The 16,675-nt window shown below is 39.1% G+C and overlaps 2 protein-coding genes and 1 non-coding gene across 3 annotated transcripts in view; 2 read left to right on the top strand and 1 right to left on the bottom strand.

The window, feature by feature from the left end:
• Nucleotides 1-7,364, bottom strand: part of nufip1 (nuclear FMR1 interacting protein 1) — a 17,528-nt gene extending 10,164 nt beyond the window's left edge. The window contains 1 exon segment of the mRNA XM_057823059.1: nt 7,003-7,364. Within this exon segment, the coding sequence (XP_057679042.1) occupies nt 7,003-7,222 (220 nt within the window). The 5' untranslated portion in view covers nt 7,223-7,364.
• A 398-nt stretch (nt 7,365-7,762) lies between these two features.
• nop58 (NOP58 ribonucleoprotein homolog (yeast)) lies at nt 7,763-16,077 on the top strand. The gene is made up of 14 exons (XM_057823074.1): nt 7,763-7,954; nt 9,435-9,511; nt 9,645-9,697; nt 9,941-10,065; nt 10,156-10,292; nt 10,481-10,545; nt 13,326-13,606; nt 13,801-13,927; nt 14,113-14,276; nt 14,348-14,482; nt 15,167-15,228; nt 15,320-15,468; nt 15,535-15,656; nt 15,723-16,077. The coding sequence occupies exons 1-14, from the start codon at nt 7,910-7,912 to the stop codon at nt 15,774-15,776; spliced, it is 1,596 nt and encodes a 531-aa protein (XP_057679057.1). The 5' UTR covers nt 7,763-7,909; the 3' UTR covers nt 15,777-16,077.
• On the top strand, nt 13,647-13,730 carry LOC130912583 (small nucleolar RNA SNORD11B). The gene has a single exon (XR_009062636.1). It is a non-coding gene; the product is annotated as a small nucleolar RNA SNORD11B (small nucleolar RNA).
• Nucleotides 16,078-16,675: the final 598 nt, after the last annotated feature.

Genomic DNA, 16,675 nt, shown 5'->3' with positions numbered 1-16,675 from the left:
GTCTTCCCGATTCAACATGTTGCTTGCGTGCCTGCTTTCACTTTGAAAACGGCCCCTCCTCCTCCGCTCTGCTGTTCGGCCCCTCCTCCCTCCACTCCGCACTAGCAGGGGAGGGGGAGGAGCCGATGACTGCGAGCTCGAGGGAATGAGAGAGCTGTGCGCTCTCCTTCCCGCTCCTTCCTCAAAACAAACGTTTGTGGATTTAAAAAAATGAAATGAAAAAACTATCGCACGTCCTTGCGATGGGACTATTGCGCATGCGCACATCGCGATGGCGATGTTTAAACGATATATCGTTCAGGCCTAGTATCTGCCGATCCCGATATTTCCCGATCCGATTGCTTTTTTTTGCACCCAATTCAATTCCAATCATTCCCGATAATTTTTCCCGATCATATACATTTTGGCCATGCATTAAGAAAAAAATTAATAAAACTCCAACGAATATATACATTCAACATACAGTACATAAGTACTGTATTTGTTTATTATGTTTATTATGACAATAAATCCTCAAGATGGCATTCACATTATTAACATTCTTTCTGTGAGAGGGATCCACAGATAGAAAGACTTGTGACTTTGTATACTGTGACTAAATATTGACATCTAGTGTATTTGTTGAGCTTTCAGTAAATGATACTGAAGTCCATGCTCAAATGCATGATGGGAAGTGGAACCATTACTGTGCGTAGTGCTACCAATTTATATATCTTCTCTGCATTGGGAAATAAAATAAGGTGTTAAGAAAAAGATAAATTGCTACCTTGCTTCCCCACATTGCTTCCCATGATATTTCTAATCGTAGGGAGAGGGATTGTAAGGCTTTAGCCAATTACATAAAGGTTCCAAAGGCTGCCAAAATTCACTCTACTCATTTTACGCTGCCTTTTATCTCTCTATATAGGTAAAATGCCGCCATTACAGATTGAGCGCGACATTGCGTGAGTGGGTCGTGCAGCGCATGCATTAATTGCGTTAAATATTTTAACATGATACATTTTTTAAAAAATTAATTACCGCCGTTATTGGGATAAATCTGATAACCCTACCTTAAGCCTAAACTAAAGACTCTGGATAAGTGTAACATATTATGTCTGTAACGTTAAATACAATTAGAAACGATTTAATTTAAAAAATATATCTATCTATCTATATATATATATATATATATTTAAAAAAGGCGTGGCCAATATTTTTTTGCTGATTCAGATACTTTGAAAATGACGTGATCGGACCTGATCGATCAGCATCTCTAGTATTTACATAAAATAAATGCTACCTGCACGTTTTTTTTTTAACTTTTAAACAAGAATCGAGACGGTTTTATGTCCATACTTATAAAGAATTCAGGGATTTAAGCATTTATTCACAAGAATGTTCAATGAAAAAAGCTCTTTGTTTGCGATTCCACTCGGTCAGCTTTGACAGCCTCACCAACAATGCAGGCCCCCTATTTATCAGCCCCGCGCCCCGTCAGTTACATTACGAAGTCTGCTGCAAGTTTATCAATGATTGACACATTTGTGCCTTTGATCGTAGAGCTACCAAAATTCTCTGGTAAGATCAAATTAATGGGGACTTTTCAAAGTGATGATGGATGATGAAAACTTTTGAGATTTGATTTTTACCCGTTTGGATGTTGTCTACATCTCATATTACTTGTATGTGAAGAATGAAGTTGCTCTGATGATGCCATAATGTCACGCCTTGCCATATTGGCTAGTACGTGGACTGTGCCTAAATTATGTCAAAGGTCAAGCTTTCAGGTCAAATGTTAGGTACATAAAGTTCATGTCATAAGGATTCTGTACTGAAATTTTGATTTAAGATAATAGTCATCAAATTTGACTGAGATGTGGTTTAAAATGGTTTAGAATCCTCTGTAATTTATTCAAATTTGGATCACAAAAATCAATGGGCTTTTGAAACAATGATGTGTCAATGGGCCAAATAATTCTTTAAATAGTTTCCCCTGGTTCTGTGTATAATAAAAATGATTCTGTGAGCCTTGTAGAATGCAAACCAAAATTTGTGAGGAAAAAAACTTCTAATTTCTTGTCCAAGTGCCTACCTATGACTGGCTCTTGTACGCTCTAGTAGTGACTTTTCTTTATCATTTAATAAGCACGCTCACAAATGTTGACACTCACTATGGGGCGCCGTTTGTAAAGGAGCACATGCTGAAAATTTCGACAACATTTTCTCATATTTAGCGCCACACAGTGTTTAAAATGTGGTGTGAAATTTTTTGTCACTTTTTTTTTTGCACATTTACAACATTATTTAAAAATAAATATTTAAGTTGCTAAACAATCAGTATTGTACCTGAATGTTGAAATCCAGAACTAAATGTTTATTTATATCTTAAATGTAAATATTAAATTCATATCCTAAATATTAAATTTATATTCTAAATTTATATGTTAAATCCAAACTTTATATTTATATATTAAATCTAAATGTTAAATTTATATCCTAAATTTATATGTTAAATCCAAACTTTACATTTATATATTAAATCTAAATTTTAAATCTAAATCTTAAATTATATATTAAATTTAATATTTTAAATCTAAATCTTAAATTATATCCTAAATGTAATTATTAAATTTATATACTAAATGCTAAATCTAAATGTTAAATCTGGAAAAGGGTGAAACTAAATATTTAGCTTAATATGCAAATTCACACGACTGGACACCGGAAGTAACAAAATAAAAGCTTGGAGCAGCTCAGACTGTTTGTTCACGTTGCTTGAAAATGAATAAAGCCTACTGAACGGTGGCGGTCGCCTCTTGGACATGAGTCATTGTGATAATAACAATATCTAGGTTAAATACACATTTAGGAGAAACTATTTAAAGAGTATTTTGTGCTTTTCGTGTCACTTTTACGTCCATGAGCCCAGTAAAGTTACTAAGAATAGCCACCAGGGGTCTCTGTTGGACTGGACCGTAGCTCAAGGTTGACCTTTCTCACTTCATTCATTCATTCATTTCTACTGCAAAAATCCCGCGTTTCTCACAGTCGGCGAAGGTGGGCTGAAAGAAAATATGTCGGTCAAGTCAAGTTTAGCAGAGACTATCAGCCAACAGTCACAATACACTTAAGTTACCGAAGTGGATCGTGAAGTGGAAGCCGCTGTCGCCGACGCTGTAGCTGTGGGAAAATTTTGTATCGGTCTTTGTCAGTCACGTGCCCAAACTAGCGGACACGCCCCCATGCGCCATTTTGAGTGTATCACGGATGTAAACAAACCAGAACAGGAGTAGCTCCGACGCCACGTTACTGCCTCCAACTTCATCCCTGGATATAAAAAAGTCCCTCGTTTACGGTATCAGCGCTTACCTATAAATCTCTCGAAGCTCACGGACATTTAACGAATGGCTCGGTGCAGGATCTTCGCATTTCGACCGCAGGACTGCGACAACACAGTCGTCACTCGTTGCTACTCTCAGAAACATGATACAGCTCTTACTTGAACATCCTTGAACTTGAATTGTACCTTGAATATCATCTTAAACATCACATGACTAAAACAGGTGAAGGAACTGTCATAATGACATGCAAATTCATGTATATTGCACAATATATTGTTTCAGTGTTGACATTGCCATGCAAAGATGTGCAATTCTCTCAATGCAGGACTTATCATGTGAAGTGGGACAAATTTACTTGAACACGTTATTCTACAACTAGTGTTATTTTTCTTCATATGCACGTTTTATATTTCCTTGTATTGCTATTTTCTGTTTACCATTGTGCTGCTGCTGCTGTTTTGATTGAGAATTTTAAATCCAAAAAAAGTAAACCTGTCAAACATCTCGTTTTGTTAGCAAACATTGTATTTCCTATTCAGTGTTTATCTCCACAAAATTGTTTGAATTAGTAAAAAAAAAAAAAAAAGTACTTTTCATCATCAAAACCAACACGTTTTACGTACCTAAGAGTAGCAAGGAGTCAAGACTTCAAAATTGTCACTGACATACTTTATTAAACAGGTTTAAGTCATCTACAAACGTATAAAAAAAACTGCTTGTACAAACACTACGAAAAGAAAATTGTACTATACTACTGTTGGGCAATGGCTTATCAGGGCACAGCAGAAAGTGACCTTATCCAACATTGTAGCTTCTTCACCTTCACATGGAAGAATCATGTTTATGGGTATGGTTCCTGTTAAGATATTATACTTCTGACAAACATTTCCGATGACCCTTTCAACATGGATTCTCAAATGTGCTGACAGCGGCCTTTTGTAAATGCTGGGAGTTTGACATCTGAACACTACATGCCCACACGTTCTTGTATGTCAAAACCTCTGTCAGCCAAGACAATGTCCCCAGGCAACAAATTATCACAAAAAAAAAAAAATCACTGTTCAGGGTTTTATGTTTGTCACTTGTATGCCCTCCCCAGCCTTTTGATATGAAACAAATGGCTCCCTTGGGTGTAATACATATTAAATACTTCATAGTGTGGTGGTGCTTGTACAGTGGGGAGAACAAGTATTTGATACACCTCCAATGAGTTTTCCCATTGGCAGTGTATCAAATACTTGTTCTCCCCACTGTAGCTGGAAAACATTTGGGCACGTGCTTTCAGATTTGATGGGTTTTCTGTGAAAATTTCAAAACGGTCAATAATCACAGTCTGTGTCACATCGTGATTGGTGTTGTGCGTCTCATCCTCTGTGATTAGCTGATCACCTTCTTCTCCAGCTTCATGTGTCCCCTCTTCAGTCTGTAGCTGACCACTTTCTTCTCCAGCGTCAGGTGTCCCTTCCTCATTCTGTTAGTGACTGTTTATTTCACCAGGCTCAGATGGTCCCTCCTTAGTCTGCAGCTCTTCAATGTTTGCATCCTGCTGGACCCCCATCTCTGGTGCTTGCAGTGTCTCTTTCCGTAGCTGCTCACATTCGTCTTGCAGAGCGTGCAGTGTTTGTCGGTGTAACACAGGGGTCTCCAAACCAGTCCTCGAGGGCCGCTGTGGGTCCTGGTTTTTGTTCATACCGATCAAGCATAGACCTTTTAACCAATGTGGTTTGTACTAAAACAAGCAGCACCTGACTGCAATCAACTAATTAAACATATAAAACACCAGATTGGTGAAAAGGTGTGGTCTTGATTTGTTGGAGTGAAATCCTGCACCCACTGCGGCCCTATGTGGAATAGTTTGGAGACCACTGGTGTAACAGATGTGTGTCCCAGATGTAGGGATGGTGCCCAGTCTGGGTCAGTCTCCATCATTTCATAAGCTGGTTCACCTGCAATCACAGGTTTTATTTAGAAAGCTAGGTAAGATTGGATATTTCCATGGCATTTCACTGTCGTAAACACTTAATCAGACATGCTGCCATCCCATCAGATCTCTCAGATCACAAAAGGAAATCTCGCGCATTGATAAATATTTCTGTGCATCTTTGCTGTTAACCTTTATATTTTAAATCATTCACTCTATAATGTTTTTATAAACAATAACTGAATAAATTAAACACTGATTTATCACGTACAGATTAACCCATTTCAACTGCCCTCCCTCTTTGCCTGTAGTTTACAAGTGAGCCTAGCTAGCTAAGGTTAGCCAATGAGAAAATAGCGACTTTAGAAAGAAAAAAAACAGCATATTCAGTATCAATACTTTGAAAAAAACTGACTTGCCTTTATGAAAATGCCGAGAGCAAACACGCCGGAAGGGAGATATGGTGTCGAAAGTGATGCCCTTCCGTCTCACTGCTGCGACCCAGACCATCCGACGCCGCTTCATTAGTTCCTCAACCTGCTGTCTATAACCTCTTTTCCAAGAGGGAAAACGAAAAAATCATACGTCGTGGTCAATTTGCTGCCATTTTTGCCGTGTGATTTAGTATGGCAGCCTTTCAAACAACACGAGTGTCCCATTTATCAAAGACAATGATGAAAGCAAAGACGATTCTCACTGCTCAGTTGTTTACAATAAGTGTACACTCAAAATGGCGATTCAACCCACAATGCACTGCGGCTTTTGACAGCGTTACGTCACCTGACAAAGACCGATTGCTGTGAGAATGGCTTGGCCGATAGTCTCTGCTAAACTTGACTCGCCCGACATATTTTCTTTCAGCCCACCTTCGCCGACTGTGAGAAACGCGGGATTTTTGCAGTAGAAATGAATGAATGAATGAAGTGAGAAAGGTCAACCTTGAGCTACGGTCCAGTCCAACAGAGACCCCTGGTGGCTATTCTTAGTAACTTTACTGGGCTCATGGACGTAAAAGTGACACGAAAAGCACAAAATACTCTTTAAATAGTTTCTCCTAAATGTGTATTTAACCTAGATATTGTTATTATCACAATGACTCATGTCCAAGAGGCGACCGCCACCGTTCAGTAGGCTTTATTCATTTTCAAGCAACGTGAACAAACAGTCTGAGCTGCTCCAAGCTTTTATTTTGTTACTTCCGGTGTCCAGTCGTGTGAATTTGCATATTAAGCTAAATATTTAGTTTCACCCTTTTCCAGATTTAACATTTAGATTTAGCATTTAGTATATAAATTTAATAATTACATTTAGGATATAATTTAAGATTTAGATTTAAAATATTAAATTTAATATATAATTTAAGATTTAGATTTAAAATTTAGATTTAATATATAAATGTAAAGTTTGGATTTAACATATAAATTTAGGATATAAATTTAACATTTAGATTTAATATATAAATATAAAGTTTGGATTTAACATATAAATTTAGAATATAAATTTAATATTTAGGATATGAATTTAATATTTACATTTAAGATATAAATAAACATTTAGTTCTGGATTTCAACATTCAGGTACAATACTGATTGTTTAGCAACTTAAATATTTATTTTTAAATAATGTTGTAAATGTGCAAAAAAAAAAGTGACAAAAAATTTCACACCACATTTTAAACACTGTGTGGCGCTAAATATGAGAAAATGTTGTCGAAATTTTCAGCATGTGCTCCTTTACAAACGGCGCCCCATAACTCACCGGATGGCTGGGAAACGGGTCCCGTCGCCGGTCGGTGGGCGAAGTTGGCGTGGCCGCCCTGGGCCCATCTGTGATCGGAAGGTGTTTCTGTCTCGCTCCAAGTCCACATGCTTGGATGGAAGTTGCTTCTTAAACCCGACGGCTCAGGCCGTGACAGCTGGATGGAGTTCGCAGGAGGACAATCGAAATTAGGCGAAGGATAGGAGTCAAGTTTATCCATAATGCGCACCAAAAGTCTTAATTTGACAGTAAAAGATTTAAATAAAAACAGAAGCAATCGTCGGCGACTTGCTGTATGTGCACATGTGCTTGTTTTGCCCAAATCTTCTTCGCTTGGTGGTAAATGGCGCTTGGAGAAATGTGTTGTTCGCTACCGTCATCTATTGGTAAGGGGTGTGCTCACGAGTATATGCAAAAACGATTAAATAAATGTCATGGGAGTGACTAGAGCCGCTCTAATTGAGTTTAAAAAATGTATATATTAGATTTTTTTTTCACTTTTTCTATCAGGTTGAGTCAGAGAAATACTCACGGGTTTTATTCTGTAAAAATAAAACATGTTGGATTTTTCGTTTAATTAAGAATGTTTTGTCGTTACACCTATGTTTTAATGCCCGATTAGTAATAATAGTCCTGCAATTAATGATTTATTTGATAACATGGCATGAAACAACTGCGCAAGAATGGAATAACTAGTCACCATGCAGTTACATTTGTGTCCTGCATAAGGCAGTAACACAAATTGCCCCACGCGTCCGATTTTGGATTAAACCAAAGAAGAAGAGGCTACGCGTGGCGAGCATTTTCCAGTCAAGAACGTTGCGGTGAACTAAACTTGGATAACATCGCATAAAGAGAACCCCGACCTCAAAAAGAAGGAAAGGGGCGACCCGTTTCTGTGGTCAAAATGCTCGTCTTGTTTGAGACCGCTGCAGGCTATGCCATTTTTAAAGTACGTAATCAAACCCTTCTTTTCTTCTTCTTATGCATGCAGCAACGTGGGTTAGCTTACACGGGTCAATTCGCTAGTTTCAGACTTGGGTCTTGCTTTACTTTCGTATTTTAACAGTTGTGTATTTTAATGTGAATACGGTTATGTCATGTCTCTAACACCATACTGTATCGGAGAATTGTGGAACTGCAATCCAGCTTCTTGACTTCAGTGTGTAAAGTTTATGTCCCAACACTTTGTCGGTAGGCCATGCAACCACGTGTATGAACACATTTAGCCAATCTGTACTTTGCCGTCAGAATTAAAACGTTTTGGTCTTTCTTTTAGCACAGTAGACCAGGGAGGTTTCAAAATATCACCTTGTTGTTCTTCCGTAGAACACCAACTTACGTTTCTATTCCTCCGTTATTCATGGGATGATCAGAATGAAATTTGGTACGTATATTTTAGGGATGTATACACTAGGAGTGTGACAAAATATCGAAATGGTGATAATCGTGATACTTTGTATCCCAAGAGGTTATCAATATGCTCTTGCCAAGAATCGAGATATCGTTTTAAAAAGGTGTCATTGTTTAAAAATAAAATAAAATTTAAAAAAGGAACCAAAAAGTTGCAAACAAAATCCTCCATCATAATAGCGTCTTAGTTAACTCTATGACTGCCATTGGCGGTGCTCGACACCCAATCCATTTAGACTGGGACGGGCGAATGAACATTCGTTCATTTAAAACAAGAGCATTTACAGTCACACATTCCGATTTTTTGGGCATTTACAGGTCCCTTCCTGTTGAGTTTGAGTCATTGCCTATTAATTTGGGAGATTCCCAGGTCACTTCCTGCTCTGTAACTCAAAATCAACAGGAAGTGACACATAAAATGCCCCAAAATCAACAGGAAGTGACCCATAAACTGCCCCCCAGTAAGCAGGAAGTGATGAAAATAAAAAATGTAATGACCTGAAATGCCCAAAAATTAAATCGTACCAGGCATTGGATGCCACTGACGGCCATAAACGTTCAATCCGTTTGAAGTGGGAGGGATAGCAGCTCATTCGCTGCCACCCTCCCAATTCAAATTGATTGGACGTCTACTCGTGCTAAACTCATTCCAATTCACAGCAGAAGCTTGTTTTTCCTGTTTATTAGTTATTTGTCGAATATCCTAGAATGATTTCCTGACCAATGTATGGATAATCGTTGTATCACCGTATTGTGAGATCGTTATCGTGAGCTTTGTATCACAAATCGCATCGTATCGTGAGGTACCGAGAGGTTTCCGCCCCTTGTATACACACAAATTCGCAGAGCCCGATTTGTTCTTTTGTTTGTCTCAGCTGTCGGGCGGTCATAATTAATTTTGAACTTATTTTAAGGTAGTTTTCATGGACAGTATGACTTGATGAAAACCCCGTCAATGTATAGTTTTAATTTGTACTAATCTGAGTGGTGCATGAGTATTCACAAGCCTATTTTTTTAGGTTCTTGATGAATCGAAACTGCAGCAGGTTGACAGTTTGTACAAGGAGTTTGAGACTCCTGAAAAGGCAAATAAAATGTGAGTAAATTCACCGCCCAAGATGGCTGGGCTAGCCGTAGTGCTTGGCAACATTATTTAGCCAAGGCTCATGACACAACAGCAAACAAAAAATGACATTAAAAATGTTTTGTTAATATTCATTGTTTTTCAGTGTGAAACTTAAGCACTTTGAGAAGTTCCAGGACACAACTGAGGCCTTGGCAGGTAATCGAACCCCCCTATTTTAAAGAGCCATGCCATTTCACATTTGTGGTCTGTGATGTGTTTCCTTATTTCTGAGTTAATAGTGAAGTACATCTTGTTCGTCACTACCCCTGAGACCACAAACTGCACATTTATCAAGTGACTGAACTGAATAAAGTCGGGAGAGATTAGGCAGGAATTGTATTTTCATGTGTCCTGTGCATCTTTTTCATTAATGTACTGTTGATTGCTTCCTCTATCCAGCTGCCACTGCCCTTGTCGAGGGTAAAATTGGTAAAAGTTTGAAGAAAGTGCTGAAGAGGGTGGTTGCCAAGGAAGCTCATGAACAGTTAGCCATCAGTGATGCTAAATTAGGTGGCGTCATCAAAGTAAGTGACTTGACTACTTCATGGAAGTTGTTAGTGGGAGGTACTTCCTAAATAGAGCATTGTTGGTAATCAGAATTTCCTCATTTTCAGGAAAAGCTGGATCTGAGTTGCATCCACAGCCCTGCTGTTGCGGAACTCATGAGGTGCATTAGGAGCCAGATGGAAGGCCTCATCTCAGGACTTCCACCTAAGGAGATAAGCGCAATGTCTCTTGGACTGGCACACAGGTGGGCATTCACATATTTGGCACTGACTTTGGATCCGCTGTCTATGATTACTTTGCTGTCTGAAACACACCTGTAGATTTTCCTCAGCATTCGTCACTACCACTGAGGCAGCAGCTGCCCTCATAGGAGAGTCGAATGTTTTGACCTGCACTAAATCTTGACCATATTATTATCTAATGTTTTTCTAGTCTTTCCCGTTACAAGCTGAAGTTCAGCCCGGACAAGGTGGACACCATGATTGTGCAGGCTATATGTAAGTTTTGTTTGGGGAGTTGAGTCCTATTTTACCAAGCAGCTGAGTTGCAGTAATAAGGTGTTGTGCGGTTAAAGAGTTTCGCGCACTGTATTCAGGAGGCTTCGGAACATTTGTTGAGTAATATAGGAAGCGATCGGAGAAGTTTAGTGATTTTTAAATTTTTTTATCATTAATGTTTCAGTCATTTTGATTTTTTTGGGTGTGATCATTGCAGCCTGAAATGCCAGATTTTTTTTCAGCTGTGGTTTATGAAAATTGTGATGAATTTGGCAGTTTTTTTTTCTTCATTTAAATAATTGCATTTACCAATATTTATCATGTTTAAGATGCATTTTCTTTTGTAAACCTTTTTTGCTGTGTCTTAGCACAGGACACTTGATTGTCATATAGGCAATTCATTGAGGTCTTATTCATCAACTGTTCCCCTGGTGGTTGGTTAACATGATTAGATGTGCAGCAGAGACAATATTTTAAATGTAAAAATCCCCAAGTGAGATAAATAGTCTACACAATTAAAGTTCATATGATTGACAACTGGCACGGTAGCGGCACGGTGGCAGAATGGTTACAGTGCCTTGCAAAAGTATTCGGCCCCCTTGAACCTTGCAACCTTTCGCCACATTTCAGGCTTCAAACATAAAGATATAAAATTTTAATTTTTTTGTCAAGAATCAACAACAAGTGGGACACAATCGTGAAGTGGAACAAAATTTATTGGATAATTTAAACTTTTTTAACAAATAAAAAACTGAAAAGTGGGGCGTGCAATATTATTCGGTCCCCTTGCGTTAATACTTTGTAGCGCCACCTTTTGCTCCAATTACAGCTGCAAGTCGCTTGGGGTATGTTTCTATCAGTTTTGCACATTGAGAGACTGACATTCTTGCCCATTCTTCCTTGTAAAACAGCTCGAGCTCAGTGAGGTTGGATGGAGAGTGTTTGTGAACAGCAGTCTTCAGCTCTTTCCACAGATTCTCGATTGGATTCAGGTCTGGACTTTGACTTGGCCATTCTAACACCTGGATACGTTTATTTTTTAACCATTCCATTGTAGATTTGGCTTTATGTTTTGGATCATTGTCCTGTTGGAAGATAAATCTCCGTCCTAGTCTCAGGTCTTGTGCAGATACCAACAGGTTTTCTTCCAGAATGTTCCTGTATTTGGCTGCATCCATCTTCCCGTCAATTTTAACCATCTTCCCTGTCCCTGCTGAAGAAAAGCAGGCCCAAACCATGATGCTGCCACCACCATGTTTGACAGTGGGGATGGTTTGTTCAGGGTGATGAGCTGTGTTGCTTTTACGCCAAACATATCGTTTTGCATTGTGGCCAAAAAGTTCAATTTTGGTTTCATCTAACCAGACCACCTTCTTCCACATGTTTGGTATGTCTCCCAGGTGGCTTGTGGCAAACTTTAAACGAGACTTTTTATGGATATCTTTGAGAAATGGCTTTCTTCTTGCCACTCTTCCATAAAGGCCAGATTTGTGCAGTGTACGACTGATTGTTGTCCTATGGACAGACTCTCCCACCTCAGCTGTAGATCTCTGCAGTTCATCCAGAGTGATCATGGGCCTCTTGGCTGCATCTCTGATCAGTTTTCTCCTTGTTTGAGAAGAAAGTTTGGAAGGACGGCCGGGTCTTGGTAGATTTGCAGTGGTCTGATGCTCCTTCCATTTCAATATGATGGCTTGCACAGTGCTCCTTGAGATGTTTAAAGCTTGGGAAATCTTTTTGTATCCAAATCCGGCTTTAAACTTCTCCACAACAGTATCTCGGACCTGCCTGGTGTGTTCCTTGGTTTTCATAATGCTCTCTGCACTTTAAACAGAACCCTGAGACTATCACAGAGCAGGTGCTTTTATACGGAGACTTGATTACACACATTTGGATTCTATTTATCATCATCGGTCATTTAGGACAACATTGGATCATTCAGAGATCCTCACTGAACTTCTGAAGTGAGTTTGCTGCAGTGAAAGTAAAGGGGCCGAATAATATTGCACGCCCCACTTTTCAGTTTTTTATTTGTTAAGAAAGTTTAAATTATCCAATAAATGTTGTTCCACTTCACGATTGTGTCCCACTTGTTTTTTATTCTTGAGAAAAAAATTAAATTTCATATCTTTATGTTTGAAGCCTGAAATGTGGTGAAAGGTTGCAAGATTCAAGGGGGCCGAATACTTTTGCAAGGCACTGTATGTCCTCCGCCTCAGTTCTGAGATCAAGGGTTCAATCCCGGGCTCAGGCCATCCTGTGTGGAGTTTCCATGTTCTCCCCATGCCTGCGTGGGTTTTCCCGGGTAGTCCGTCCCCCTCCAAAAAACATGCATGGTAGGCCGATCAAACATTCTAATTTGTCCCTAAATATGAGTGTGAGCGCGCAAAGCGTTGTTCGACTCCTTGCTGGCAACCGAGTGTACCCCGCCAACTGCCCATAGTTAGCTGGGATTGGCTCCAGCACCCCTGTGACCCTCGGAGGGGCTCGGAAAATGAATGAATGATTGACAATCTTTGTGGATTAGCACCATCTGGATGGCACCCTTTTCAAAGTATAGCTTAAAATCACGTACGTGTATAAGTTTGCACCGAATTAATGCGTTGCTTGAAGATTTGAGACGTAAGGATTTATGACTTGATGTATGTATTGTGCTGGCTTTGTTAATTTTACAAGTTCAAAGTTAAAATTACAAAACAAATATACAAAACTGGAATGCACTGCAATGGAAACAGACTTTCAGATAAAGGAAAATGTACTAATGAGGTTTTTCTCCACAGCTCTGTTGGATGACCTGGACAAGGAACTGAATAATTACATCATGCGCTGTAGAGAGTGGTATGGTTGGCACTTCCCGGAGCTTGGGAAGGTTATCACCGACAATTTAGCCTACTGTAAGACAGTCTGCAAAATAGGTGATCGCACAAACGTGGCCAGCAGCGACCTATCAGAATTGCTCCCTGAAGAAATTGAGGCAGAGGTAAAGTTGGCAGCAGAGATCTCAATGGGAACCGAAGTGTCGGAGCAGGACATCAGCAACATCCGTCACCTGTGTGAACAGGTATAAGTCCACAGTAGTATTTGGAGCATGAGGATTTAAATGGCTTTGGTGATGATGACGACAAATATCTTTCTCAAGAAACAAAATATGTATGTTTTCAGTCACTACCTCATCTGAATGGTCATGTGACTCAACCTTATTATTTATTGAGACTTCCTCTTTCTTAAAACAAAATGTCTAATTTTTTTGTGCAGGTGATTGAGATTACGGATTACCGCTCTCAGCTTTATGACTACCTGAAGAATCGAATGATGGCTATTGCTCCCAATCTGACAGTGATGGTGGGCGAGTTAGTTGGTGCTCGTCTCATCTCACATGCTGGTAAACCATATTGTAATTTAGGCTATAATGCCAACTTGAGCGCTGATGATCACGACTTAATGTCAATTTCCTGAACATTTCTGATGTTTTAAGTCACTACCTCATCTGAGCTTTGAAAGTGGTCCAATTGGTGAAATTTTACCCAAGAGCCAGACAAGTGCTTATTTGCTGTTTTTGTTACACAGGCTCACTGTTGAATCTGGCAAAGCACCCAGCCTCCACAGTTCAGATCCTGGGTGCAGAAAAGGCACTGTTTCGGGCTCTTAAGACCCGCAAGGACACGCCTAAGTACGGTCTGATCTACCACGCCTCTCTTGTGGGCCAAACAACTGCCAAGAACAAGGGCAAGGTACATTCAAAATATAGTATCCCTGAACCCTTAAACAATGGCATGGTTAAAAAGGTTATGGTCAAATCCAGATCTCCAGAATGTTGGCAGCCAAAACCTCCCTTGCCATACGCTACGATGCCCTTGGGGAGGACACCAACGCAGAAATGGGCGCGGAGAACCGAGCCAAACTGGAGGCCAGATTACGACAGTTGGAGGAGAAAGGAGTAAGTAGTCAACATTGGAAAATCCAATATATTATCTCTGTTTTTTTCAATGGTTTTCTTCTTGGTAGTTTTGTGCGCAACGTATCAACACCAGAGGTTCCAAGACTTTTTGTTCTAATCATGCATAAAACAAATACTTTGCTCTCCTTGTTCCACCTTCATGACTTAAAATTATTCTTCTATTAATAATATCAATAACCGTGTTGGTTTTGCATGACCAAATTTATCAACATGTGTCTAGATTTAGAGGCGTCAACTAGCAGTTGTAACCTTTTATAGTTGTGGATTGCTGGAGCCACAAATTCCTGTATCGATCAGCAAGAGCACTGAAACCAGGAGCTCACAGTAATAAAGACAAAAGGGACACGGTCCTTGTCAAATGCTGCAGTCAGTTGACTTGCTGTGCAAGGTTAAATATTGTAGACCAAGGCCAAATTTTAAGGGGTTGGACCAGTCACACATTATACCAAACTAGGAGTTGTTAATAATCATTTGTTGAGAACTTCAGGTTGGAGGCAATGTCCTCAAACAAATTTGCTTCAAAGTCAGTTGTTTATTTTTTTTTTTAAACACTCGACTGACCTTGAGTTGTAAATAATCTGATTTGAATTAAGTTCCCAGTTCAGTATGTGCATGCATTTCCAGAAATGTAATGGTGTGATAAGCATCTCTGGTTTTCTTCAGATTCGAAGAATCAGTGGAACAGGAAAAGCGATGGCCAAGGCAGACAAATACACGCACAAAAGGTAAGTCATGTAGTCATCAACATCACCACCAGCACATTTATCCTCAGAATATCTACATGAGCAATGCAAACCTCTTGTTCCCCCACAACAGTGAAGTGAAATTATATGACCCCTCCGGTGATTCTACAATCCCCTCTACGTCAAAGAAGAGGAAGTTTGAAGAGATGGAAGAGCAAGAAAAAGAGGCACCTTCAACACCTGTGATGAAAGCCAAAAAGCCTAAAAAGGAACAAGTATTGGGTAGGATAGAGTAAAAGCAAAATGAAATACAACTGGCTATTTTTATATTAAACTTGCATTTCTCAGAGGTAGAAGGTGAGACGTCCACAGTTACGGCTGAGGAGCCCCCCAAGAAAAAGAAGAAAAAGAAGAAGAGCAGTGCCGAAGAGCCACAAGAGGAGGAAGAGAGTGTTGAAGTGGCAGAGCAGGTACAACTTGTTCTGAGCATCGTTTTTATGTTCAATGAATTTTTAGTAATTTTGATTTTCTTCTAGCCAACAGAGAAGAAGAAGAAGAAGAAAAAAAAGATCAAGGAAGAGGAAGACTGAAAAGTACATAGTGTATAGTTTTTTTTTTGTTTTTTTTTTTTAAATCACAAGATTTTCTTTCAGGCGCAGAGCTGTATTAGCTCCTGATGATAAAGGTATAACCATTGTCTGATTTATAACTATCTGAGACCTCAAATGTTTGTATAGACTAAAAAGTTATGAATTTAAAATTACATTGATTTTGGGATTTCCTACGTGTTTGAACTTATGTATCAGATACAAATCTTCACAGCAGATGTGAGAAATCTGAACACTGAAAACACAATAAATACTGCAATAAGACAATTGTATTCATGTGATTTTTAGTGCAATACAACAATTAATGCAAAGCATTCCAATTGGAATGGTGCTGCCATATTGTACCTTGGGAATGGTTTTTAGGTTGATGGAATGATCCTTGATAAGGAATTAGTGACATGGAATCATTATTTGCTACATATTGCATCTTGGGAGTCCCAAAATCCTCTAACAATAACAGCCATTTTCCATGCTTGCTATGGTTATGAACCTGGCAAGGCTTTTGGCAATTTCCAAACAGGACTCTCATGTCAACCAGCATTCTTGGTGTAATTTTCAGATTTTTATTTGTAAATGTGGAACATTTTCATATCACTTCATGGGCCAAATTGGGGGGGGGGGGGGGTGTGTAATGGTTGAAATCATTAAAATCCATAACAGTTGTGGTTGCATTCTGAAAAAATGCATTGCACACTGTGTGTGTGAGGCCATGTATGTGCAGTATGTCTTTTGGAAAGATGAATCCAATTTGATGGGAACGAAAGTAAATTAATTTTTTATTTTTATTTTTTTACTTTTTAATGCTTAATACATGTATTTGCACAGTCTGAACAAAGAAATCCAACTGACAAATCGAGAAATAGAATGGGAAGAACTAGGCA

Source organism: Corythoichthys intestinalis, chromosome 2 (genome assembly GCF_030265065.1).
Source record: "Corythoichthys intestinalis isolate RoL2023-P3 chromosome 2, ASM3026506v1, whole genome shotgun sequence".
In the NCBI taxonomy this organism is placed as follows: domain Eukaryota; kingdom Metazoa; phylum Chordata; class Actinopteri; order Syngnathiformes; family Syngnathidae; genus Corythoichthys; species Corythoichthys intestinalis.
This window is presented reverse-complemented; position numbering and strand designations above follow the sequence as displayed.